Raw genomic sequence first — 26,851 nt, forward strand, 5'->3', positions numbered from 1 at the left:
CTTAATAAATTAGTCTTTCTAGTCTTATGTTCTTCGACTCTTCTTCTCCTTGTTCTTCGTGTTATTCCTTTTTTATGGAAGGCTAATTTTCTTCTTCAAGGGAGAAGATGAAGCCGGTGCTTAAGGTTTGTTGTTTCTTTTGGTTCATGGTGTTCTTCAATCAGGTTAGTTCTTTATGTTTTTAGTTATTAGTTCCATTGCCCACACCAGGGGATGGAAGTATAGATTAAGGTTTTTATTTATTGCAATCGAATATCATGCTAGTTTAGGGTTTTATTTATTGCAATTGAATATTTTCTAGTGACATGTTTTTATTTATTGCAATTGAATATAATGATAGAATAGGGTTTTATTTATTGTAATTGAATATTATACTATTATTCTCTATTTTTCTTTTAGTTGTGTATTGTTTTAGAGTAAGGAAAGTATTCCTTATGTTTGTCTTAGATGGTGATTTATTGAATAGCTGCTCAAACTCACATAAAAGGAAAGAAGATACTAGTAACATGAACATAGGAACAACCTTAAGTAGAGTTATTCGTTAACGATGTTTCATCCAAGAGAGCATCGGCACTCGGTCGATTGCCTAATTGTAGTCTACTTGTGAGAACAACCATGAAGCAAAATGTCATTGAATCAAAAGTATTGGTGAATTCTAATCTCTTGAATTCTCTTTCTTATAAATTCTCAATAGTTTTGTTTTGTTTAGTTTAGTTTAGTTTAGTTTAGTATTAGAATCTAAAATCTCTATAATAATAGTTTTTAATCCCTCAAACCCCCTTTCCAGTCCTGTCCTTCATATAACATACACTTAAAAGTGGAACGATACCCTACTCATCCTTTACTTATTAAGGGATAATTAGGTTTTGATACGCTTTTGTTTTGTTCAACAACCATCATCTATCTACATCATCCATATACCATCTCACACACACAAAAAGAGGCAAGGTCAGTTTACCCGTAGGTAAACTTCCTGGTCCTTACACCCGCTAAGAACATAATTTCTGCACAAGAAATCAGTATGAAACCAAGCATCTTTCGCCAACACATTTTCCTTGTCAGTTTCATCATGACTTATTTCGGGAGCCTTATCCCACATAAACCTTGCCAAGTTAAGGGTGGTCAGATAGAAGAGCATCTTTTGTTGCCAGCTGATCTGACTAAAAACAATAGTTTTACTACTTCTTCTAATGTTATCAATACTTAATTCTAATATACTCTCATAACACAATCTTTAGCATAGATGAGTCACGATGTCGTTCTACCATTGTTTCTCAAACACTTAATGAATAAACATATAAAATAACTAATCATTAATGATGAGAGTAATATGGTATGATAAAAACAATGAATTAAAATGCTAAAACAGTGATTTAAAGATGAGAGAAAGATATAGAGAAGGTTAATCCACCACGCGATTCAATTGGCTATTAGTTTAGTCATTGAATCGCTTTTCTTGATCCCTAGCAAACACCAAGTTATCTCTAATCATAGGTTTACTAGCATAAGAGTTTAGCTCCCCCACAAATCTCTTTGATGGTGCCTCTAAACTCTAGTTCATCGTTATGAGTTCTATCTCTAGAAACTCACAACGAAGAACTTGAAGCTCTTAAACTAACAACAACTATGTTAACTACCAATCATCCTCACGTGGCTTCATTAATCCCCTCTAATGGAGGTTTAGCCTTATGTCATTGGATTAATTAAACTAAAATAATGAAAGGAAGACATAATGTAAAGAAGAAGTAATTGAATTGAATAAACTAAAGCTTTTATTGAAAGGTTCTAATGGAGGCTATAATTATAAACCCTAATTACTTAACTAAACCTAAACTAAACTAAAAAAAAAAGATAAAGAGAGAGACCTAACTAAAACTAAATTAATGAGGGAGTAGCCAAGTTAAGTTTAGCCTTAATCCTCTTTATATAGGAGAGGATTAGGGTTATATTTTCGTGCATAGGTCTGGAGGCTAGACTTTGAGCCTTTAATGTGAGCCCAAAGTCCATTAGGTTAAGTCTAAAAGGGCCAATTCTGTTGGAAATTGTTTCAGTACCTTTTTAGTCCACTTTTACAGCTTTGATTAGGGCAAGGCCATATCCATTGGAAATTTTATTCTGATCCGGTCGTTTTGACATAAACTAGGCTCAATTCTGAGGTCCGAGGCCAAAGATACGCCATTTTGAAGTTCTGATGGCTTTTGTCTTTTTTTCTACCCGAATTGACTTTGACTTCCCATCTTTGACTAAGCTTGAAAAAGCTTTTTCTTCTTGATTCTTGGACTTTAAACATAGAACTCTTCTAGCAATCATTTTGACTCGTTTTCCATGCAAAATGGCGTCTTTAAGCACATAAACAACTTCAAGACCTGAAATACACAAAAACACGTAAACAATACTAACTCTTATTTATTATAAACATAATTTGCCTAAGTAGAATACTATTAAGGGGTTTAAACTACACTTTTGGGTGCTGATCACCAATACTTGAAATCAGTTCCATTGAACTTTTCTGGCTTCTCCCCGTGAGGAACAGAATAGGGAACAACAGTAGAAATTGCAACAGGAACAATAGAAGGAACAGGGACGACAACAGTAGTAACTGGTGGTGTTGTCATTTCTGAAATAGAAATACACCTTGTTAATCCTTAAACCCAAAAAAGAAAATAGAAACAAATTCTATTCGGTAAAGAAGAAGAAGAAATAATGATCTGTCTTAAGTTGTTAGGAATATACAACTTAAATGTACTTACTCTTTACCAATCACCAAACAGTACAAATCTTTTGTCTTGTAAGTGTCTTGTACTTCTTTGTTAAATCCGAGCCTAGTGTAGAAACATTATGTCCTTAAGCCAGATTTTCTCCCTCATTGTGTTTGAAGGTTGATGGGAAACTGTCTCCCAAGATAGAACAAATTTCCTTCTATAGAAAGCTAGCACTTTAATTCTACAGAATCAGCGAACACAACATAGTATTTAACTAAGAACAGAGGGAGAAGAGAAAGATCAGAAATGTGTGATCTGGTGTGTTTTTTCAAAACAACACAGGGACTCTTGGGAAAAGTTAGGCAACTATTTGAAAAGTCAAATGTTTCGAAAGGACACACTATTTCGGCATAAAACACTGTTTCGAACCAGTGCCTATTTCAAAAGGTCACACCTTTTCAGCATAATGCACTATTTTGAATCAGTGCACCTTTTCGAAAAGGTGTATCTCAGTTTACTGTTTCAAGATAAACTAACTAGTGCCCAAGCCCAAGCCTAAACCTGAGCCGAGTCGGTCGGATGGCGGTGTACGCATGTGTGTGCGTTTCTTGTTGAGTTTGACTATATTCCGTCTCTACGGAAAATTAGTGGTACCCTTTGGGACCAACCCAAGTAGCCACAATTAGGCCTTATAAACTCAACAACTCTTAATTTGGTCTTCTTTCCATGTGAGACTAAGTATTTTTCACACTTTCTCACATTCATTTCTCAATCATTTTATCTCAAGTGGGGATAACTTGGGAGACAAATTCCTCATTTATTTCTCTATAGATTTGTGTAATTCTAAGTTCCATATGTTCACTACACTTTGAACTTTTAATTACAACCATTTTTCTAACAATTCTATTGTATCAACAAAAATATCTCAAAGTCCCTACTATGCTAGTATAAACTAGAGGCTCACAAAACTCCTAACGTTTATATTTGTAATCCATTGGTTAGAAGAACAATCGGAGTATGGAACTGACTTTTTTTTTCGATAATCCTATCTTAAGTATGGAACTGATATGTTTTATAGCTTCAACAGTACAGCAAAGATATGAAGTGTATAGTTGTTGGAAACTTGGAATATCTCAAGGAATATGAAAATGAATGAGAAAAATCTCACAAAACGCCACAGTTGTGGATAGCACTCTCCAAATGTGTGGCTAGTCTTGAAGCACCAAAGGTCTACTCAACCATAATTGAACTTCCTTTTTCCCCGTTTGTGAACTGAGGAACCTCATCCCTAAACCTCCCACACACTTCTGTCACTTAACTTCATTCCTCCATCTTAACCTCGATCACAAACCCCAACTCTTTCATATTCATGGCTACAATCGGAAATATTTTGTCTAGGACACCTTCATCTCTCCCAGCCTTAACTAAAATAGACTCATTCTACTCCCCTTGCTCCTCTACTCTTCCTTTGCTCACTCGGCCTAGACGATTTAAATTAAGCCTCAAAACAAACGAGAAAAGGTTTGTTATCAATGCGTCCGCGACATCCGGAGCTGAAAAGGTTAAGAGTGATGAGAGAGTACAACAAGTCCATAGTGTTGAAGAATTTGATGATGCTCTTAGAATGGCCAAGAACAAGCTTGTAGTTGTAGAATACGCCGCTTCCCATAGTTATCAAAGTAAAAGGTTATACCCTTTTATGGTCGACCTTAGTAAGACATGCAACGACGTTGAGTTCCTTCTAGTCATGGGTGATGAATCTGACAAAACTAAGGCCCTTTGTGAGAGGGAGAATATTGAGAAAGTCCCACACTTTAGTTTCTACAAAAGCATGGAAAAGATACATGAAGAGGAAGGTATAGGTCCTGAGGTGCTCATTGGAGATGTGCTGTACTACGGAGATAGTCATTCTGCTGTGCTGCAATTGCACTCAGGGGAAGATGTAGAGAAGTTAATTAATGAACATAAAATTGATCACAAGCTAATTGTTCTTGATGTCGGGTTGAAGCATTGTGGCCCTTGTGTTAAGGTCTATCCAACGGTTATCAAGCTATCGCGACAAATGACAGATACTGTTGTGTTTGCAAGGATGGATGGAGATGAAAATGATAGCTGCATGAAGTTCTTGAAGGACATGAATGTGATTGAGGTGCCTACTTTTTTGTTCATTAGAGATGGTGAAATATGCGGAAGGTATGTTGGTTCAGGTAAAGGAGAATTGATTGGAGAGATCCTTAGATACCAAGGAGTTAGAGTCACATAAATGAACAAAATTAACTACGATGGTGTACTAGTATTTTATTGTTTCTATCATGTTTCAAGTCATTATGTGAGTATTTTTGGCAGATCATCCCCCAAAGGGCTGCACTCTGTACTGAATTTATTTGGTGTGAAAACCATATTATATATGGGAGCTAGAGTGATATATGCACATTCTCTTATATATTGTAATCTTAAGTTCTGAACGCAAAAGTTAATTTGGCAAGACACTGCTTCCAAAATCTGTAAAGTTCGTTGTTCTTTTAAATTTCTCAGCTCATTAATAAAACCTACCAAATCTTTATGCTCTTCTTTAGTTCTAATTTTCTATGCCTAGTGCACATTTTAGAAATAGAAAGTTTGATTCAGTTTCGGCGATACAACTAGCTAATTTAGAATTGTCGAGTACGCAAATTTATTTTCCTTATCAAGCCCACCGAAAGATAATGTGAAATCATTGGCTCAGGACGTCGGATCAGCGTGCGAGATGTAACATCTTCAACTGTGAGTCTGTGACCTTAACTTGAAGCATTGGTTAGGTAGTGAAAGATGATCATAATTTGGTCATTTTGAGAGTATAAATTATTTCGAAGCTCTTTAGTTTACTTACTAGTTACTGGACATCCTAGCTAGAATTGCACTTGGTACTTATATTTTTGCTTTGCTCATGATAACGAAGGTAATCTATTTTTCCTCGAGCAGCTAAGTTTAGACGAGTATTGGAATCAAATTGTTTGCATTCATACTTATCAGCCTGGAATCTCTTACCATCATGTCAAGACGAAATTTTCATCAAATTATGTACCGACAACCGAGTACAGGTTACATAAATTCATGGAAGCCCCATCTTCCGTGTATTTCTGTAAGATCTTCAACATCAAGAACTAAATTTTTGGAAGTTGGTTGAGAGAACAGAGTGGATCAGAATGACACTTAAGAATATTAAACATTTTTCCTCCAGAGCTCACCTGTCCTTGAGCAACGCGTTGGGTGAGGGATAGGGGAGTGCGCGGGGACTAGGCCTATCCGACGGTGAGGATACACGAAAAAATCAACCCCATTGACATTAAAAAACTGATAAATTTCATAATGCCCATTGGCCTGAAAAAAGGGACCTATGTCTACATCTTTATTCAGTTTAATTGCAGTTCATACATGAAAAGAATGTCCAATCCTTAAGTCATCACTTTGTTATATATAAAACAGTCTCCTATGAAACACTATCTGTCATTTCGTTTACTTCATCGCAATATACGGCATTGCATTTTTGCATGTGAGGAGGCGGTTAAGCATCTATAAACTAATGCTTCAACTATATATGTAGACCTTCTACAGGAATAATGTTTTACTTACAATTGTATAATCACCAAACTTCCCTTCAACATTATCCTAGAACAACAATTATTTGAGTATCACAGAAATTAGTAAGGACAATACCTTCCAGTTTTTTTTGGCATCGCTAATATTCTTTGCTCACAACACTTTGGGGAAACATGAGACCGGAGTTCTGGAGCCGGCCGATAGTCTGGCGGCTAGGCACTCACGCCCTTCTTGCTAAGTAATTACACCTGACATAAGTGTACTCAAACTTGCGACATCCCTAGACCTACCGTGCGGCGTACTTTTCCAACTTAGCTAAGAGCTGTTGTGCTACTAAAAGTCTTTAGAAGCAGTTAAACTCAGGTTGAAGCAACTTCTATTGTTTTTTCCCCAACAAAGTCAAAGCTGATATCTCATCATCTATATATTTAATGAGTTTATGGGAGGAATAGGCCGGGGTGGGGGTGGGGGTGGGGGTGGGGGTTTATTAGTTTATTTAGATTCATAGAGGGCCATAAATCATGAATGTGGGTCCTTGGAGCCAGGGCACATGAGCTGGTGTAGTGACCGCAAACAGTATATATACATCAGTTGCTATGAAGCTTTGCCAAGAGAACGTAGTTACCCGATCCATTACACAAACAAGAAGAAAAATGGCCTTAAAGCAAGTAGAAGAAATAGGATCACCCAAGCGGGATTTCAAGTTTTCAAAAGCAAGAAATCAGAAATCTGTGAGAAGCAATCTACTTGAAGCGATTGCACAAGTACATGGTGGCAGTGTAGTGTCTAGTAAAGATGAAGATGGTGTTGTGAGGATGAAAATTGTTGTGAAGAAACAGGACCTAAAGAATATGCTAGAGAAGATAAGTGGCGGAAACAATGACACTCGTCAAGCGCCGCCAGTGCAATCAGCATTTTCATCTGTGTTGACACTAGAACATCGGTTGAATATTATGCGAAAAAGGCATGTAAAGAGAGTTGAAAATGCTAACAAGGGGTGTCGCAGTTCTTGGAGGCCTATGCTCCAGAGCATCCCTGAGGAGCTATAAGCTGTTGAACTAACTTTTCATATCCATTATTTCGCAGTAATTAACAATCCCATTCTTTTGTATCTATGCCCTAGTGCCTATAAAGGATAACTATTCATCATTGATCTTAATCATGCCCCCTTTTTATCTTATGTTATTTCCAAATTGATATTCTCTGTTTAATTCTCCATACAATCATATGGTGATGGTATGGACTCCTAGTACTTAACCTTCATTCGTTATAGCTTTTCATTGGTTCTCATCTTCACTGTTGTCCATTTGGCCAAGGGTGGCGATGTCATGGAACTTTTTGGCGTTTTGGCACCGGTTCAAACTACAAAATTCCAGGAAGCTTCATGTCATCCCGGCCTATAATCTAGCTCTGGTCCGCTAGAGTGTGCCCCAGTCCTGAGACGTCACGCAGCTGTCTCCCTACAAGATGCTCTGCTCCATCTTTTTATGGAGTTCTTTGAGTTCAAAGATAGAAAGAGGTTCCATTAGTCTCAAGTTACCAAATTTACATGCATGAAACCTTAAATAACACGCCAACAAGCATATGTGTATATTTCAAGTTAAGCATAGTTGTACTCAAGCTCGCACATTCTAACCTTATCAAGTTATGGTTAAGGGCATCTCCAATGGGGGGTGTAAACCGTATAGAGTGGAAATTTTACACCCCAAATATAAAAAAACTCTCTCCAATGAGGGTGCTAAACCGTAGGTAATAGTGTATTAGCTAATAGAGAGGGTGGGGAATTCCCCCTCTCGCTATTAGTTAATAAAAAACCCGGACATCACTTAAAATAACGTCTGTTTAACTTAAAAACTCGGACGTCACTTCAACACACGTTTGAAGCTTTATTTTTTAACTCGGACGTCACCCAAGTGGCGTCCATTTAATTAAAGAGGGGCGTCACTTGGAGTAACGTCCGGAGTTTAAAATCTATTTTTTTTACACTCTTCCATTGGAGAGTATAGAGTGTGGATATTTATGAGCTATACAATACTATACAATTAGAGGTGTAAAATCCTAATGGCACCTACGTGGAGCCTAGGTGGAGGTGTAATTTTACACCCCCCATTGGAGATGCCCTAATGAGTATTACCCACCACTAGACGAGCCAATTAGGATTTCCCCTAGATGGGAAATTAGGGTCTCCTCCCCCTATACAAAAATAAACACGGTCAATCCATGTTGATTTTTTTTGTGTGTCTATTTGGAGGAGGGGAGAACACGGTCAACCCAAGTTAATTTTTTTTTTTTTGTGTACTTGGGGTAGGGGTGTAATACGGGGCGGGGTGGGTCAACCGCAGGTCAAATAGTGATGGGTTAGGGCGGAGCGGGTCTAGGTGATACAAATACAATGGTCTCCGACGGGGCGGGGCGGGTTGAAATGTCATGTCTTAGTACCATCACCTGCCCTGTTGGGTCAGCTTATGGGGCGGGGCGGGGCGGGTTGAAGTATCATGTCTTAGTACCATCACCCTCCCTATTGGGTCAACTTACGGGGCGGGTTTTGGGATGGTCATTCGGGTTGGATATAAATTATCATTTTATATCAAATTCACCCAAAAAAAACTTTCTAATTCTGCAAGTAATATATTTCAAATTCACAACATAGAGAAAAAAATGGAATCAATCAATAAAAAATAAAAAAACTTGAACTTGAACTTGAACCCAAAACCATATCTGCAAATTTGAAACTTTTTTCTCGTGATTTACAATTTGTAAATTGATTATTTTCCATAACATGATAAAATGAAGATGGAAGCGAAGATCTATAGTACAAAACAATAAAATATAAACTAAAATAATTCGAAATTAATACAAGAATGAATGATTCATCTTCTCCAAAATTTGAAAGTTGAATTTGAACTTTTGATATTGCCCAATGTTCAAACTTGAATATTTGAAATTAATGTTGAACTCATAAGTTTGTGTTCATATCTCCCAAATTCTTACAAAAGTTAAAAGAAAATATAAACAAAATACAAAAATATTAGAGTTAGGATCTTGAAATTGTGTGGGTCAACGGGGTTGGATCAACGACTTTTGACACAGTACGGGTCGAACGGCTTGACGAGTCGGGTTTGAGCATAGAACCTACACCCATAACCCGACCACGTAAAAACAATCGCGGGGCAGGACGGGTCTATTTTCGGGTCGGTGCGGGTTTGGATGGCGGGTGAACACCGGCTACCCTACCGGATGATGGGTCAGCGGTTTCAAATTATCATTGCCCTTTCCGTGTGACAATCATATTTACTTAAGTGCCCTTTCTAATGTGACATTATTATACGTTTTACATATAGACTTTAGTAACTTTTTTTTTTATTTATAAAAATAGACTTGAGTAACTATAGTAAGGGCGCACAATAAATATTTCGGTAACGCTGAGGATTTGGACGTGAGGAACGCTATTAGTTTCTCCATAAAAACAAAATATTTTTGTTCGTTCCTTTTTGTTCTTTCTTAATTCAGATTTGCTTACAAAAACAATGGATTGGTGTGAGATTATGCAGACTATGTTCGACTTCGTGCAATTTGCCCTGCTTGGAGAACTGTTCTACCAAAAATACCACGTCATCTACCTTTCACATTACCAGCTTTTATGCGACAATAATTCTGGCTCTTTTAATCTTGTTTTGGCGTCCAGCGAGGTTCACAATTTGTAGGTTGTGGAAAGGATCTTCAAAAGGATGGCTGGTACAATTTGAAACTAATAAATCCGCTAACGAATACTCGAGTGCAGCTTCCACCTATGTTCAGTTTTCCTGATGTGTTGGAGTACATCCCAGAGCGAACTGGTAAGGAATATTCAGTTGTGAGGACCATGTACAACTTCTAGGAAGAAGCGGCTTTCTTCAGTTTGGGTGGGATGAAGCACAGTTTTATTAGAAAGGTGGTGGTGTTATCTTCAAGTCCTTGTGGAAAGAATTGCCTAGCCATGGCTATATACGGATCTTGCGAAAACTGTTGTAGAATTGGCGATGAGGGATGGAAAACTGTTGAATGAAGGAGGATGGAATTTTATTAATGGCATCATACACTTCGACGGAAAGTTTTATGTTCTAGACGACAAAGGAAGGGTAATCATTTTATGTGAGGCGGAACCTCCCAAAATATTCAACATTCGACTATTTGGTGGAATCGTCAGGTGAATTATTGATGGTTGATCGGGAAATTAAATTTGGTAGCAATTGAAGAGTCTGGAGGATCGAATGTTGTCATATCGCAGTATACCTTGTCCATGGAAAGAGAATTGTATTTATTTCACTGATGACCTTAGCCACAGGCATATTGCTCAGTTTTTAAAATTTCCAGAAGTAGCAGGTTCAGACATGGGAGTGTTTAGCTTGGAAGATGGATGCTTACAGACGTTACCACCACCAATCTGGATTACTCTGTGATTGTAGTAACTTTGGAGTTTCTGAATGCTCTAACAGTCGCACCAAACATTTTCTCGATCTCCAGCATGATCATTTGCATCTCGTCCCTCAAGTGCTTTGATACAATTTTGATCATTTCTTACCAGTATTAATTCAATGAAAAATTTCCATCAAACAATTATCATTTTTTTCCATTTGTTTGCCCAACTCCCAACTCCAAAGAAAAAAACAATGAATGCATGCACAAGATCATTCCATTAACCCATAAATATACACTAACAAACAACTATCGTTTGAACCCATTACAAGCAAATCTAATAGAACCAATTACCAGTTAACACACAAAGGTGCTTTATATTATGGTTTGTTTCATACATATCTTTCCCCCTCACTTAACGAACTAAGAAGCCAACACCAACTGGAGGAAGAGGAAATACAACGTGCAAAACGAGGATTAAGACTTGGTCAAGAAAGTAGGAAGGCAAACAATCCAGGATAGCAGATTGATGAAGCAGTGCGGTTGCGCTTGATGGACTTGGGTACAAATAACAAAACGAAAACATGCAAAGCATTTGCGTATCAACAAATTCCACTAAACACGACCAGAGCCCCTAACCCAGAGCCTGCATCACCTTCTAGTACTTGAGTAAGACAAAACAATTGCGCATTTCGTCCTCCCATGCTCTACCAAAATACCCAATAAAGTTTGATCTTTGATATTGCCAACAGGCTCTCATAAAATAGCCATTCACCAATACTGTCATTCCTTTCCAATTTTTTGTCCGAGTCCCTTATACAAAGTGCAAGTTCAGCGAGTGCTCCCCTCATCCTTGTCCTTTTTAGACCGTTTGCTCCCTTCATCCTTGGTGCTGAGCTGTGGGGTGTACTGACTGGTAGATGAAGGCGAGTAACCTGGAGCAGTCGGTGAATACCCTGCACTTGGACTGCAAGCAAAAAGAGAAATGGGTTAGGTCCCAGATGCCATGTTAACGGATATTCTTCTTAGAAAGGGACTTTCCAACTAGAATCAGGTAACAGAAAATCTAGAAGTAGCATCACCTGTACTGAGGCGTACTTGGACTGTAATCTGGACTAGCGCCAGAATTGTACGGGCTGCAAAAATATAAACACATCATCGTTAAATTGGCAGAGAGGAATCATTATTATTTAAGTACTCTTCTTTCCAATCAAAAGGAGGACAGGCCAAAACGTACTAAATAAGTTTGCAATTTGACTCCAGTGAAACACAAAAAGTAAGATGACGCTAATGGTGTCAACTGTCAAGAATGCACGCGTTATAAATAATAAAAACAATATAAGTCGCAAAGGAGGTAAAAACTACAATTACTAATAACACGTGATGATGATGGTGTCAGTGATGACAATGACTAATCATATTAACATTTTTCCCAGACATGTATTAGAGAAAGTTGTTCCCATATGCTGTATAAATTGCCATTTCAATGATACATGTACCCAGATAAAGGCTCAGGCAAAACATGCTACAGTTCATGACATCATAAACTAATCTAAGTTGTTGCCTACACAAAAGCTGAACCACTTACTATTTAAACAGGTCGCATGCAAGTAGACGAACAAAGCTACCCACGTGGACAAAGTACCAAGATACATTCAATTATTTAAATGAATAAAAGGGATCAGCTAATTAGACATGTCGAGAAACGAATGAAAATCTCTTGAGACTTGGACCCCTTACGATTCATCACAACAATTTCTTTTCTTGTTGATCATAAATGTTGCATACGATACATTCTCATGCAATTAGCATCACCTGCAAGTTAGCGACGGTTCAAATCATATTTCAAACGTTCATCAAACCAGTATCATGTTTTAACTTTATATTCCTTTGTATTGATTCCTTTTCTCTTCTATTAATTTCTTTGGAGTCCTCTTGGGTATATTTTGTGCAACATGACATAAATATATATTTACATGAGATCAACACAAGTACCAAAATGCGTGACCCATTAACCCTGAAAAGCTAATTCAGTACATAAATAAATGCATCCATCCATGCTCAATGGTGTGTAGTTCAATGCAGCGAGTTCTTACAAAGACAGAGAGCTATAACACAGTTTACAGCCTATCCACACGAGGAAAGAAGACTAGAGCTGTTTGAATAAAAGAAAAAGATAATACTAGCTACAAAGTCAACCGATCAAATAAATATTAAAAGCAAAAATATTATTGATAAAATGAAACTTCAAACAAAAACTCAGAATGCAATTCACCTGCTGGGACTGTATGTAGGGCTTGGGGGTGAATAAGATGGAGATGTAGGTGAATACGACGGCGATGTTGGGCTATCACAAAAAAAAATAGGTTAAGCAATATAGAAGATTAAGCAATAAAATACTGTAAAATCAAATTCAATGCTAAACCGATCCCATTATACGGAACCCTTCTATACCACTTAACGTGCATAAGGAATAGAAAAACACAAAGCTAAACCGCCACCTTGTGTGGTCCACTAGGCAGACTAAAACTAAACAAATTTAACTTTCGAAATCATAGCATTTACCTGTAATTTGGGGAAGATGAGCTGTATGGGCTGCTCGGCGATAATCTTGGGCTGGAAGGCGAATATTGCAAGGACGGAGTGTACTTTGCAGATGTTTGATTGTAACTGGGAGAACTTGGACTATAACTTAGTGAGGTAGGGCTATAACCAGGAGATGTAGGGCTGTAGGCAGGAGATGTAGGGCTGTATGAAGGTGAGGTCGGACTGTACGATGGGGAAGTGGGGCTGTATGACGGGGAAGTGGGGCTGTACGATGGGGAAGTGGGGCTGTATGACGGGGATGTGGGGCTGTAGGCAGGGGAAGTGGGGCTGTAAGCAGGAGAAGTGGGGCTATAACTTGGGGAAGTGGGACTATAGCTTGGGGAAGTGGGGCTATAGCTTGGAGAGGTGGGACTGTAACTTGGTGACGTAGGGCTATAACTGGGTGAAGTGGGCGAGTATGATGGACTTGTGGGTGAATATGCAGGGCTGGTGGGACTATAACCAGGAGAACTTGGACTATATGTTGGGGAAGTGGGACTGTAGCCAGGCGAAGTGGGACTATACCCAGGAGAAGTCGGGCTATAACCTGGAGATGTAGGGCTGTATCCTGGAGAAGATGGGCTGTATCCTGGAGATGATGGACTATAGCCAGGAGACGAAGTAGGAGAGAAAGCCATCCCACCAACATATGGAGAAAATACAGCATCTGAATTAAAAGGCGAAGAGCGGATATTTGGGCTCAGTGCATAATTTGGCGACATCATGCCATCGTGATATGGAGTGCCTGTGATTGGTGAACGAGAAGGAGTCACGCCAAAATCCAGCCCACCACCATCCATATAACTAGGAAGATGAAGTTCAATGGCTTGCTGCAACATTTGATCATTCAAATACAGGGCACAATCTCCGGTGCCAATAGGAGCAAGCTGACCCAGCATAATGTTCTCAGTCACACCCCTGAGATGATCTGTTTCAGCATAAACAGCTGCATCCAAAAGAATGTCGACAGTTTCCTCAAACGAGCATCTCATCATTGGCCCAGTATCATTTCGATTAATACCATGGCGTGTAATAGCCATCAAGTGACCCCTATAGGTCATAGTGTCACACAGGATAGCCAGATGCCTGTAATTGACATAAGATCCATCAAAGGAAATAACCACACGCAATTCATCCAGCAGAGAACGGCGAACAGCCTCAATACCAAGAACTTCAATCACTTCAATCAAATGATTACTTGTCGTTCTTCTAGCATCCACATCTTCATGAGTCATAACAGCTAACAGATTGACACCTTCAGTATCCAACATCCACTCCATTTCGGGCTTAAATCCTTCAGCCTCATCAAACCTGTTAACTTTTCCAGATTTGATAAAAACCTTGTTAATATCAGGGATACCTCGTAAAGCCATTTCTGTCAGCATGTTACTCTCAATCTTCTTGAGGAAGACATCGTCTTCTGCAGATTCATCCTGCATCTCTCCCTTTGGAGCTTCATCATTCATGATACGTATGCGGAGAATCAATTTTTCTGCATTGTCATCATTGAATATACAGGTTAAATCATCATCAAATTCATGGTTAATCTTCCCAGCGATGTCCATCATGTTCAGCTTCTTGTCTACCATCATCTCTCGATTTAACTCTATACGAAGCAACCAAGGAGAAATCTTCTCTGGGTCAACCTCTTCGTCTGGCATCTCATAATATGACCTGACAAAATCAACATCCTCTTCAATAATGGTACTCATTGGATCTGGATCGTACCATACTTCAGTAGCCTGTGTGACACTACGTAGTGTAGTATATTCAAGGGCACACTGCACACTTTTGGCTGCTTCCTTTGTCTTGTTCACTTCTGGCTTCAAATAGACTGACAGTGAAGGGGTTTTAATTTTCTTGGCAACATTTATAATTTCCCTCAATCTAGGTACCCCCAGAGTAACATTCTTAGCACTGACACCAGCATAATGGAAGGTATTCAGGGTCATCTGTGTAGCAGGCTCTCCAATGGACTGGGCAGCAACACACCCAATCATTTCTCCCGGTGCCACAAGTGATTGGAGAAAACGAGTTTCTATTTCACCAATAACCCAGTCGAAAGCTTCTTTACTCAGTCTATATTCTTTCAACACCCTCTTACTGGCAAATGTGCTGCGGAGCAAAATGTTAAAGAAAAGGGTGGCATTTTTCTGGGCTTCCAAGCTCAAAAAATCATCCCCAGGAACAACTTTAAGTCTCTCCTGAAGCTTATCCACAGCTTCTACAATTTCCATGGGGTGCATATCAGAAGCCCTTCTCAGGTCAACCTTAAACGTCTTTTGTGCATTCCAGATAAGCCTCTTGAGGTTCACAGGCATGGGCCAGGAGTTATCACCTGTGGTAGCAATCTCCGTACCCAGTTGCAATCTATCTACTCTTAATTTCTCAGCTTCAGCGTCAAACACACTTCGGAACTCTCGGATGGTTTTCATATCCTCAACATGTTCAGGTAACATATATACGGGAAGCCAGTTCTCTGTGTCAAGCTCATACCTGAAGACGTCATCAAACTCCGACTGTTTCATTTTCAAAGAATCAAGCTTCTGCGATTCAATCCAAACAGAATCCATACCATCTTCACCGTAAAGAAACTGGATTACATCTCCCAAGGAGTTCCTAACAGTTCCATCATATTTGACCATGATGTCTTCCATAGCCTTTACAAGCCGCCTTTGTATGTACCCTGTTTCAGAGGTTTTAACAGCAGTATCAATTAGACCCTCTCTACCACCCATAGCATGAAAGAAGAACTCCTGTGGAGTTAGTCCACGAAGATAAGAATTCTCCACGAAACCACGACTTTCGGGTCCATCATCACCTTTGGTGAAATGAGGCAACGTTCTATCAAGGAAGCCATATGGAATTCGTTTCCCCTCAACATTCTGCTGTCCCACACAAGCAGTCATCTGAGAAATATTAATAAAACTTCCTTTGGATCCTGCTGTCACCATTGCTTTAAGATTGTTACTCTCCGATAAGCTCTTTTGCGCACTGCTTCCAGCATCATCACGTGCCTTATTCAACACCTGAAAGCAGCTGAATGAATCAGGAAAACAAACAAACAAACATTACAGATCTTGTTTAACAAAAATGAAATAGAGCCATTTTTCGTAACCTGGTTCACTCTGTTTTCGAAAGATTCCATCATAGTTCTCCCAGGTTCAGGTTCTAACTGCTTTTCCTGTGCATGTTTAATAAGGTCTTTGACTTCATCTTTCGCATCAGAAATCGTTTTGTTAATCTTCTCCATAGTCGCTGCATCAGCAATTGTGTCCCCAATCCCAATACTAAAAGCATTTTGTAGAAGCCAATAATTAACAAGCCATTGGGTATGTCCCAAAAATTTGCGAGCTGCATCGGGACCAACTTCTTCCCTGTGCATGAAATACAAGCATTAGGCACTTGAGCAATAACACCGAAATTGACTTTATATCGAGAGATCTACAGCAAGAAAAGATTAACATATGCATACCAGATGACATGTATAAGACTTCCAGTAGATGTTCCGAGAGTCTTCTTGCACAGAGTTCCAGTAAGAAGCTCCCCTCTCTCTATACGAACTTGAGTGTCTCCTGGGGTTATAAATCCTGTTTCAGCTTCTGAATGCCATGCTGAGGTTCTCATAAGGTTTATTTGCTTTGGAATGATAAGATTGAACACTTGTTTTCCAGTCCAAAGAGGTCTAGGCAACAGAATAGCCGGGGCAGGTATTTTCCCATCAAAATCTTCCCACCACATCAATATGTTCATAAAGACATCCTACACCAATTCACTAGAAAGATTAATTTTAAACAGAACCATTAGATATACACAAGATGGAGATGAATGTAAGATGGGCACCTTCTCAATAAATGTATCCCTTTTAGTGATCTTGCGACACCCTAAGAGAGTATCTTGGACAATCCCCATAACGGGCCTATTAGCTTGGGGTGACACAATGCACTTAGGAACCATCATGAGTTCCAAGACCTCTGCTCTGGTTTCAAAGGACTGAGGAACATGCATATTCATTTCATCACCATCAAAATCAGCATTGTACGGGGATGTCACAGACAAGTTCAAGCGAAAGGTTGAGTACGGCATAATCTTTATCCTATGCCCCATAATTGACATCTTATGCAAACTAGGCTGTCGGTTAAAAAGTACATAGTCCCCATCAATTAAGTGTCTCTCCACCTGCAACAACAACACAAAGAAAAAATCATGTTCAGACAAAGATTGTAGAGAGAGAAAAGAATCGATGAAAATCCACAATTCAAGGACGGAATTCTGCCTTATATCCAAGCTCCAAATGGTGGTCACTACTTTTCTTCAAGTACCGAAGATCAAGCCTCTGGCCGTCCTCCCTTATGATGTACTTAGCACCAGTTTTCCCTGGGGGAGGATGGGGTCCATTTTCTACAAGCTCCTTCAACCTGATAGGTAAAATTACCTTTTAGCAATTGTAAAACAACAAAAAATTCCCAAATGATAGTGTTGCATACCTTTCAATGTTATAAGGTGTCACAGTTTCAGGGTATGTTAAATTCAAAGCGATACTCCATGGCACTCCCAATTGATCAATATTAATGGTTGGGTCTGGTGTGATGACAGTTCGTGCAGAAAAATCCACACGTTTACCCATCAGGTTTCCTCTAATCCGACCTTCCTTGGCCTTAAGCCTACTGCATATAGACTTGATAGGGCGCCCAGAACGTTGTGTGGCCTGAAAAGTAAGAAAAAAAAAACCTCAGCTTATTCATAAGGTCAAAATAGTAAAGTACAATGAGTCAAAAACCATGCATGCATACCCTTGGTTGACCAGGTAGCTCATTATCAAAATATGTAGCTATATGAAACTGCAACAGCTGAGCGAATTCCGAGATAATGTGTGCAGGAGCGCCATTTCTCTCTTGTCTCCTCAAATTTTCATTGTGTCTTATAATCATTGCCAATTGATGTGTCAAATCATCCTGGTTCATAAAAACATCAACTAAATCAGAACTTTGATGTCTCTACGTTTTAAAATGAGAACCAGTCACGCAATTTTATTCTAGTAGAAATTTAAATAAGGATCACAACTCTGCATGCAGGGAAAAGTATTAAGCAACAATGATAAAACAATGCACTAGCAAAGGGAAAACATGAAAATATACTTACAAAAACCGTTCTCACTAAAAGTCTTTTCTATCAAGAAAAATAAACTTGCCTCACTCCTGGAGGAAGTATCCATCATCACAGAAGGTCTCACAGGAGGTGGAGGAATTGGCAAGACTTGTAGAATCATCCAATCTGGGCGTGCATATTTAGGGTCCAAACCTAATAGTACACAATCTTCGTCACTTATCCTCTTCAGAACACTTAGAACCTAGATAACATGGTAAAAAGAAATTAGGCTCAAAGGATAAGAACAACAAAACAAATTAAAAGCAACAGTAAAATTTGACAACAAAACACCAAAACTAAAGAAAAACAAACCCACCCTTTCAGCAGAAAGTTGCTGTTTTCTTTCCACAGGTTCAGGAAGCTGTTCCTGGTCATCACTTTTCTTCCTTTGAGCTTTGTACTCAGCAACCATCTTCATACCATCGATAGTGATTTTTGGCTGCTGAGCACCACAGCCTCCTCGACTCTTCTTCACTGGTTCATCCAAATCTTGGCCTTGGGCGTCAGAGTCATCACCACCTTCACATTTTAATTTGTTCTTACAAGCATCTAGGACCTTTTTCAATCTGTGCTTGGGATTTCTGATTCTCTGAGCTTGCTTAAATTTAGAGTCTTCCTGCAAAACAATATCAAGTATAGTATATAGATTGGTAAAAATGTAACCAAAAAAACAGCCCAACAATGTAAATAACACGAAACTAAATACATGTCTAATTGTTGTGTAAAGGCCTGTTTAAGAACATAAATACTTCAAATACATATCTCTCGCATCAGGAGAGCATCCTACAAATCCTATATGATCCACCATATAACATAGAGCTCAAGTCGACCTGCCCCCTACTCCTTTTATGTTTGGATAACCAAGTTCACCCTCGCATAATGTCCAAGTGTCTAACACGATTAATTCTAATACAATATAACCAATAATAATAATAATATACCTCGTCAGCGAGAATCTTGGAACAATTGAAGCAAACGCAACGCATAATACTAAGAACAGTCTTCATAAAGCCAATATGAAACATAGGCTTAGCAAGTTCAAGATGACCAAAATGACCGGGACATTCAGCCATATTAGCAGTGCAAGTTTCACACTTCATTTTTCTATCAATTGTTCCAAGTCTTGGATCACTTAATCCACCTGGCTTCGGTTTCCCTCTTTCTGTAGTTTCACTGTGCTCTATTTGTACCACTGACATTTGTCTCTGCAAACAAACAAATTAAAAAAACGATACATAAAAGAAATAGTCCTTTGTTGAATCAATATAATATAATAAAACGTACAATTTCATCGGGACTTAGGATGCCGAACTGGACCATGCGGACTTTCGCGACTTCCGCGGGAGAAAACGGGAAGCGCATATCCATGGTGGCAGATCAATTAGGGTTAGTCACTTTAAGAGATTTTTTAAAAAAAACACTGTTAAGAGTGTTGTGTTAGTTTGAGTTTCTGTTTTTTTTTTTTTTTTTCTCTCGCTCTGCGCTTTGGAGGCGAGATGGAGGAAGTAAACGAATGAGTGGATGGGGGTAGGGGTGTATTTATAGAGGAATGGCCGCCTTTTGGGGGAACTGAGTTGACCGACTTTCTAAGAAAGTGCTATCGTGCGGTTAGGATGTGTGGATGGATAGTTTTGGGTTTGGGCCAGGTTCAATCGACCCATCATTTAAATGACACTATATTTTTATCCAATTATTAATTTTTTGATTATAATCTTTTGGCTATTTAAAAAAAATAAAAAAAAAATAATAATGCATAGCACTGCCTTAAATACTTGTTAGAGTAAAATTGGCAAAAAAAAAAAAAAAGTCCGGTTTTTAGATTTTAAGCAAGTGGTAATTTTAAGCAAGTGGTACTATACGATGCCTCAACTTTTTTGCATAATTTTAAATTTTATCATCATCCCCACTAGAATCAAGTTTCTTTTGAAATAGTGAAACGAGAGAGACTGCGAAAGAGAGAAGGAGAGAAAAAAAAAAGTATTGAAGTATATGAAGGAGAAACAATAAGAGAGCATTGAAAAACAAATATAAGTTCCAAACTGAAAACATAGAAGACTTAAACCGACCAGTTGGGAGAAATATGTACTTGGAAGATATTGGCATTAGTAAAACTCAAACCAAAGTGTCATTTTGTTCCCCACACGTCCCCTACCCCTATATACTTTTCATTGGTGAGAATAAGTTAGGATGAAGAAGATATAATTGTTGTGAATAATAAATTAATAAAGGAGAAGTATTGGGTTTACCAAGGGCTTTTGATTTGTTAAGTTTTTTCCATTATTGTTCTTTTTTCTTTCATTTTATTATATTTAATAGATCTAGTGGATCTACCTTTTGTGTTGAAATGGACGAATCTACCTCTAATCAGATCACACATTACTGGAAAATGGGCGGTGTGTTGGAATTTAGGGTTTTGTAGCTTTTTATTATGGATCTACCTTTTGTTATGTCGAATCTACTTTCTTGAATAATGGTGTATTGGAATTTAGGGTTTTAGGCTTTTCCCCACTTAAATTCATCAAAACATTAAAATATATGAAGTTGGTATGAAGTGCAACTGGTCTCATTTTGTGTTCTAATAATATTGAGTTTGAAATTAACTTTTTTTTTTTTCGATAATAAAAAATAAAAAAATATATATAATTTGTGAAACTAGATTCTATCCATAGTTGTTTTAAAAAAAAAAAAAAAAAATAGATTCTATCCGTAGTTAATGATTTCATAATATAATCCCAAAAATTAGAATCCCCGCCCTAATAATATTGAGTTTGAAACTAGATTCTATCCATAGTTAATGATTTCATAATATAATCCCAAAAATTAGAATCCCCGTCAGAATTCCAAAATATTACGACTAAATTTCAAAATTGACAATTTTTTTGACCCTATATTGTATTTTCCAATTATATAAATTTTTTTAATATTTATTTACATTATGAAATTTCATTTGAAATAATGAATTTCTATATCTCATGCATAGATTTTTTTTTTTTTTTTTTTTTTTCCGTTTATAGTTTAATATTTAGTACAGGTATGTGAATCATGATACACATCGGTTTACCTGTCCCTCGAGATTGATAGGCTCTATGGTTAACTATATAATGGTCAGTGATAAGGGAGGTTTTTCTAAATTATGAAAGCAAGGGGAGTTGAAGGGAGGTGCTTCTAAATTGTACAAATAGAGAAATATAAGAAAACAAATTGGATAGTTAGGGAGGGGTTTCGGAAAGTTTGGCTATATATTACATACAAGTATGCAAAGGATACTACATGTCTTTTTAACTCTTTAAACCCGTCCCTTTAGATCAATAGACAACATAATTTTTTTGGATTCTAATTCTAATTCAAGAAGTGATATAAAAACCATTAGGGGGCTAATTATAAATTTCAATGGCATAATAGAGATTTTTCTAAATACAAAAACTAATTTGGTTGGTTTTAAATGCATGCAAATTTTACCATCATTTTATCTCTTATATTTTTTTTTTCTCACTCCAAATACTTCACTCTCCACTTTAGCGCAAAGATATCTTGAGTATAAGACAATTATATAATTTTTTCAGGGAGAGCTTATTCTAATTCCAGTGAGAACGTGTTTCTAAATTGTAGAAATAGGGAAATCAGAAAATTGTAAAGAAGTGAAGAGATATGGCGTAGTGAAGTGACTGACATATCACAAATATCGGCTGGCAGCAAAACACTGACTCTCAATCCGAGTAAACGACAATCCCAATATACAAGCAAATTTGGGTTCCATCTTATTTTGTTGCCCAAATTAAACCCCAATAGAGAGGGTTTATGATTATCGAAAAAAAAGAAAAAAAAAAGAGAGGGTTTATGGGTGAAGGAGCAAAAGCAAACCAACAGCTTAAAATCTCTAATCCTGATTTTCTCTCACTCTTCACTTAATTTAAATTTTATAATAATAGAAACTAGTAGTTGTTAATTTATTGTACAATTCCCCTCTATATCGACCATCAAACTATTTAAACAGAGAGTCGAGAATGGTGCACTCCTTAGATTTGCAGGCCTTCATTCTACGCAGTCGGGTGCTGAAGTTTTACAGGCAAGCACTCAGGATATCTGGGAGGGCTCCTACTCATTCCAGAGGTGAGATGAATAAGGATAGTTTTGTCATTTTTATTTGCCTTACTCTATATAAACTAGAGAGAGTGTCTTCAGGTGAATTGAGACAGGAAATTCGTCAAGAGATGGAGAAAAATCGAGAATGCAATGACAAGCAGCGGATCCGTTTTTTGATTAGCGAAGGAATGGAGAGACTGAAAGCGCTGGATGAGATGCTGGATATGCAGGGTCATTGATCACTTCTGTTGCATGTACTTTGTATTTTACCCTTCAAGTAAAGGATTTTAAAGTTTTGTCAACGATTCAAGTTAGAATCTTAGGACCTGATTGAATGAATCTCTATGTTCTAGCCAAACAACATAATGAAAGCTTCATTTCTGTAACAGTATCACTTTATGCTTGAAATCATAAGTAAGGAGATTCTTTTTGATGGTTTGGAAATTTAATATTTTACAGGTTAAAATATAATTGATTTCTCTATTCCTGTTTTTTTTCAAATGTTTACTTGATGGTTTTGGACTTATGTTTCTTAGCTTCTCTCTGTTTCTAGTGAGATGAATATTGAAAAGTAAGTTATTTCAGTTTTGCTTTGGATTTTTAAGATGGATTAATAACTTTCTCCCATAAAAAGAGAGAAAGATCTAGTTTTAAGCATAGGCTGGTTGGAGATAGCTGTTGCAGGTGCACTCCGTCCACCAGACAAATTAAACCACATTATTTCTTTATTGTTCAAATTGGACAGTATATTTCTTTTGGAAACTCGACCACATTATGAAAGTATAGCTAAATGGACAGTTTTACAGGATTTGAATTTTGAAGGAGAAATGTTTGTCATGGAACCATTTTGCTTTCTAATTATGAATAAGCTGGTATGCTACTGGAGAATGGGCTGCTTCAGTCAAATTGTTGCAGCTCGAAGAAAACAAAGGAAGGAAGAAGGCAAGAAGGAAGAAGGCATTTGCATTAGAACTGCTACAGAGGCATGGAGGACAGACTACAAGACTGTGTTGTCTTGTTGCAACTCACCTACCGCAGCTGATGGTTGTGAAGAGATTTGGTCTCTGTATATGGAATAGTAATGAAACTCCAATGATTAACATCTATTGTTGATGTTGTTCCAGAAACAATAAAGCCGGTTACAACTGCTGCAACTTTGTTCCAGCCCTTTTCTGTATTTCTCCTGCTGCATGCTGGTCTTCTGGCATAAGTCACTATGTTCAACACAGTTGAGGACTTAGCACTTCGCACTCAACTGAACTTGAAAGGAAGAATCAAGCCAGCAAATGGAATTCGAGAAGATTCTTGGATTCCATTTGACAACCGATGGCTCTTCTATTGGTAATCCAGGTGTTGGAGGAGCAGGTGTGATTTTCAGGAACTCACAAGTTGAACTTTTGGGATTGTGCATGGACTTGGAGTTGTTACAAACTTGGAGGCAGAATGCATTGCCTTAGTACTGGCAATGGAAATGGCAGCAGACAAAGGATGGAACAAATTATGGATTGAGAGGGACTCTATGGTTGTGATTCTGGCAGTTAAAAGAGGGACTCTACCTTGGACTTTGAAAGCACGATGGCAAAGAGCAACTCTACTGATGGAACAATGGTGGATCACTCTACTCTCAGATAAGCAAACTTTGAAGCCGACTCCTCAGCAAAAAAAGGGTGCACTCATGAATGCAGGAGACTTCGCCTATGGAGAACTACTAGGCCTGAGTTTGTCCCAGTTATTGAATGTCCATTCAAGACATCCGATAGATTTGACTAGCCTTTCCTTGAAGCATTTTGATTTAAGAATCACACTCTCGATGTAACATTCTTTATATTTGTAATATATCCTTACTTGTGTGCAAAAAAGTGCGCAAAGATCATTGTGACACTATCTTGTAAAACATTGTTAGTCCTTGGATAAGAAGTATATTTAAACACAGGCGTATCTGTGTATGTGACTACGGGATATGCGAAGATAACTATTTTGTGGTTTATCCATCTTTTCCTATTATTTTTTATTATATTACTTAGGGATCTGTTGTGAGAGGAAGAAAGAATGCTAGCCTTTCAACAAATTTCATATTGTGGTTCATCATTTTCATGTAACCTAAAAAGGATGTTAACTCAAACAAAATCAAACAAATTTAATTTATAAAATAAAAATAAAAGAACTAGATAGTCGAAAATCTCCGTTGAATAGAGATGTTGACGTGTAAAACTCAAAATCGTGCTGCTTTAGTGAACTGGGTTATAACACCTCGATCCCCATTTAACAACAACAAATCTGCAGCAGCAGCAAAAAGAGATGCATGTCTCACTTTCTTCACATATGACTTGTGAATTGTGATCAAGTTGGCATTGATAAAGTGTTACGTACTGTCATGAACCGTACCTAGCTATGATCTGAGTCACTGGACAAGCCTAGGACGCGACAGTAGGACTTCAGGTAGACGTTTGATCTCAGCCCAAGTTGGAAACTTAGTTGTGGACTCAATATTCCCACCATGTCTACTCAGCTTAATCATCTGGAGGCTGTGTTTCATGGACTTGTTATCCTTGCAATAGATACCATCCAGCATATTATGAAGAACTAGCCATTTTGCCCCGCCCATAGCGGGGATTATTTATTTAATATTGAAAAAACCTGTTTATTATTTGTTTGTTTTATTGGAAGATATTTGGTTACTGAGATTCCAATAACCCATTCTTGTGATAATCGTTACAAACTGTTGAAAATATGAAATAATCCATGTTACAAAATCATAAGAGCTGGAGATCAAAGAATAAGGTCATTCAGCCATTCAGCCATTGATGCTTCTATGACTTTTATCATCTCGCCTCAACACTTGTCACTCAAACTAATAGCAGCAGCAAGTTTATCTTTTATATCTGCAGCAAGCAAGCTCACTTCTCCCTTTTGCTGGTTGTGCAATCAGTTATCCATTTGGAAGAAGGGTGTTTCTCACCAGGATTTGAAATTTCTTGCAATCAAAGCATTCCCTTCTTGAAACAATTAAATCCGCAACTCGTAGAGATCCTGCAAGGAGAAGTACACATCAACTCTACTCCATTCATATTGTGTTCCAACTCAATTGGTGAAGACCGCTCTCATAGACGACAAAAAATAACTTTGTTTCCAAAGAGCCCTTACATGTTTTCGAGGAGCTCAAACAAATTTGTAGTTGCTGGTTGTAATGCCCTTGGAAGTATTACGGACACTCACGCTACGAATGGCTATCATTGCAACACAGACTATACAACAGGCATTGAAAGTAGTTCTTGTACAGGGAAAGGTTGTTGTGAGCTTATTGTTCCTCATGCAAAAAGGTCACTTCACTTTTACACTTACAACTTGGACCAGAATAATGAAACAACTGCTTGTAGTTATGCTTTTGTAGTCGAAAAGGAAAGTTACGTTTTTAAACCATCAATGAAGCTTGAATTGAAGGGAAGGGAGGTGGGCATTGTGGAGATGGCAAGAAGATTATGTGTGGAAACAACATCCAGCTACTGCATAGCATCAAGCATAAAGTCCGGCTATTTCTCAAATGTTTGATTAAACAATTAAAAAAATGTATTTGAAATCCGACCGATTTTCTAAACAATTAAAAAAAATGAATATTTGAAATATAAATATCTCAAACATCACTTGGTTCAATTGTCTAAAAACCCAGGCTATGACGGGGGGATACAACACATGTCAAAACCTAAAACCCACATCACAACAAGATCAACTTAACAACAAAAATCTCCAAATTCCTCAACTATCACTTTATTAAAAACTTTATTCCATCCCAATACAAACATAAACAAACTTTAAGAATAACAATTTCCAACATCGTATTCTCATGTCATATAAAAATGTAACATACGTTATTACATACTTTCAAAAGATCAGACCTAATAAAAATAAACTCCCGGACTACTCGAGATCAAATCCAAATCACACGCCCATGGTTCCCACCGAAGAAGGGCGGGATTCCACCTATATTCCTTCCACCTATGTTCCCAAAACATACCCACGCTTGCCAAAACAAAGCAAACATGGATCGAAAAATTGAATTTCTTGCACTATATGAGTAACAAAACTAATCACATAAAACCATTTCAAAACTTTTCTTATCCAACTAACACTTTAACTCTATCAAAACCTAATCATTCATCTAGGCTTGGAAGGCGGTAGTTCCGTTCATCTCAACCGGCATAGTTCTTCCCAAGCAAAACTTCTATTATCTTAACTCATTTTAATAACTTCGTTTTAATCTCTAAATACTTGAATTTAAAACTTACCGATATCCATCTGATCTTATAATAAGGTAGGACCGGCGTCCCCTTAATCCTGCCCTCAAAATGTTATTAAGTCCT

General features: G+C 37.8%; 3 protein-coding genes and 1 long non-coding RNA gene across 4 annotated transcripts; 2 read left to right on the plus strand and 2 right to left on the minus strand.

Annotated features, from left to right (window-relative positions):
• The first annotated feature begins 3,725 nt into the window (after window positions 1-3,725).
• Window positions 3,726-5,271, plus strand: CDSP32 (chloroplastic drought-induced stress protein of 32 kD). The gene has a single exon (XM_086565445.1). The coding sequence runs from the start codon at window positions 4,072-4,074 to the stop codon at window positions 4,963-4,965; it is 894 nt and encodes a 297-aa protein (XP_086421571.1). The 5' UTR covers window positions 3,726-4,071; the 3' UTR covers window positions 4,966-5,271.
• A 5,664-nt stretch (window positions 5,272-10,935) lies between these two features.
• On the minus strand, window positions 10,936-19,906 carry NRPB1 (RNA polymerase II large subunit). The gene is made up of 14 exons (XM_086569630.1): window positions 19,695-19,906; window positions 19,352-19,615; window positions 18,727-19,026; window positions 18,454-18,612; window positions 18,056-18,217; window positions 17,750-17,970; window positions 17,539-17,680; window positions 17,106-17,441; window positions 16,738-17,024; window positions 16,381-16,639; window positions 13,242-16,291; window positions 12,952-13,023; window positions 11,759-11,812; window positions 10,936-11,643 (listed from the first exon to the last, which is right to left on the minus strand). The coding sequence occupies exons 1-14, from the start codon at window positions 19,776-19,778 to the stop codon at window positions 11,508-11,510; spliced, it is 5,526 nt and encodes a 1,841-aa protein (XP_086425756.1). The 5' UTR covers window positions 19,779-19,906; the 3' UTR covers window positions 10,936-11,507.
• A 2,134-nt stretch (window positions 19,907-22,040) lies between these two features.
• Window positions 22,041-22,937, plus strand: LOC147491832 (LYR family of Fe/S cluster biogenesis protein). The gene is made up of 2 exons (XM_086566992.1): window positions 22,041-22,520; window positions 22,593-22,937. The coding sequence occupies exons 1-2, from the start codon at window positions 22,415-22,417 to the stop codon at window positions 22,730-22,732; spliced, it is 246 nt and encodes an 81-aa protein (XP_086423118.1). The 5' UTR covers window positions 22,041-22,414; the 3' UTR covers window positions 22,733-22,937.
• A 1,683-nt stretch (window positions 22,938-24,620) lies between these two features.
• On the minus strand, window positions 24,621-25,774 carry LOC147491833 (uncharacterized). The gene is made up of 2 exons (XR_015199341.1): window positions 25,638-25,774; window positions 24,621-25,523 (listed from the first exon to the last, which is right to left on the minus strand). It is a non-coding gene; the product is annotated as an uncharacterized LOC147491833 (long non-coding RNA).
• Window positions 25,775-26,851: the final 1,077 nt, after the last annotated feature.

The sequence above is a fragment of the Coptis chinensis genome, chromosome 6 (assembly GCF_015680905.1).
Source record: "Coptis chinensis isolate HL-2020 chromosome 6, ASM1568090v1, whole genome shotgun sequence".
Taxonomy (NCBI): Eukaryota; Viridiplantae; Streptophyta; class Magnoliopsida; order Ranunculales; family Ranunculaceae; genus Coptis; species Coptis chinensis.

Excerpts from the sequence above, each read along its gene's own strand:
- LOC147491832 (XM_086566992.1), top strand. The coding sequence starts at position 22,415 with ATGGTGCACTCCTTAGATTTGCAGGCCTTCATTCTACGCAGTCGGGTG. Across the intron at positions 22,521-22,592 it reads GGCTCCTACTCATTCCAGAG|GTGAATTGAGACAGGAAATT; the intron begins GTGAGATGAATA and ends GAGTGTCTTCAG.
- CDSP32 (XM_086565445.1), top strand. The coding sequence starts at position 4,072 with ATGGCTACAATCGGAAATATTTTGTCTAGGACACCTTCATCTCTCCCA.
- NRPB1 (XM_086569630.1), bottom strand. The coding sequence starts at position 19,778 with ATGGATATGCGCTTCCCGTTTTCTCCCGCGGAAGTCGCGAAAGTCCGC. Across the intron at positions 13,024-13,241 it reads TCATCTTCCCCAAATTACAG|CCCAACATCGCCGTCGTATT; the intron begins GTAAATGCTATG and ends TTTTTGTGATAG. Across the intron at positions 11,644-11,758 it reads CCAAGTACGCCTCAGTACAG|TCCAAGTGCAGGGTATTCAC; the intron begins GTGATGCTACTT and ends TTTTGCTTGCAG.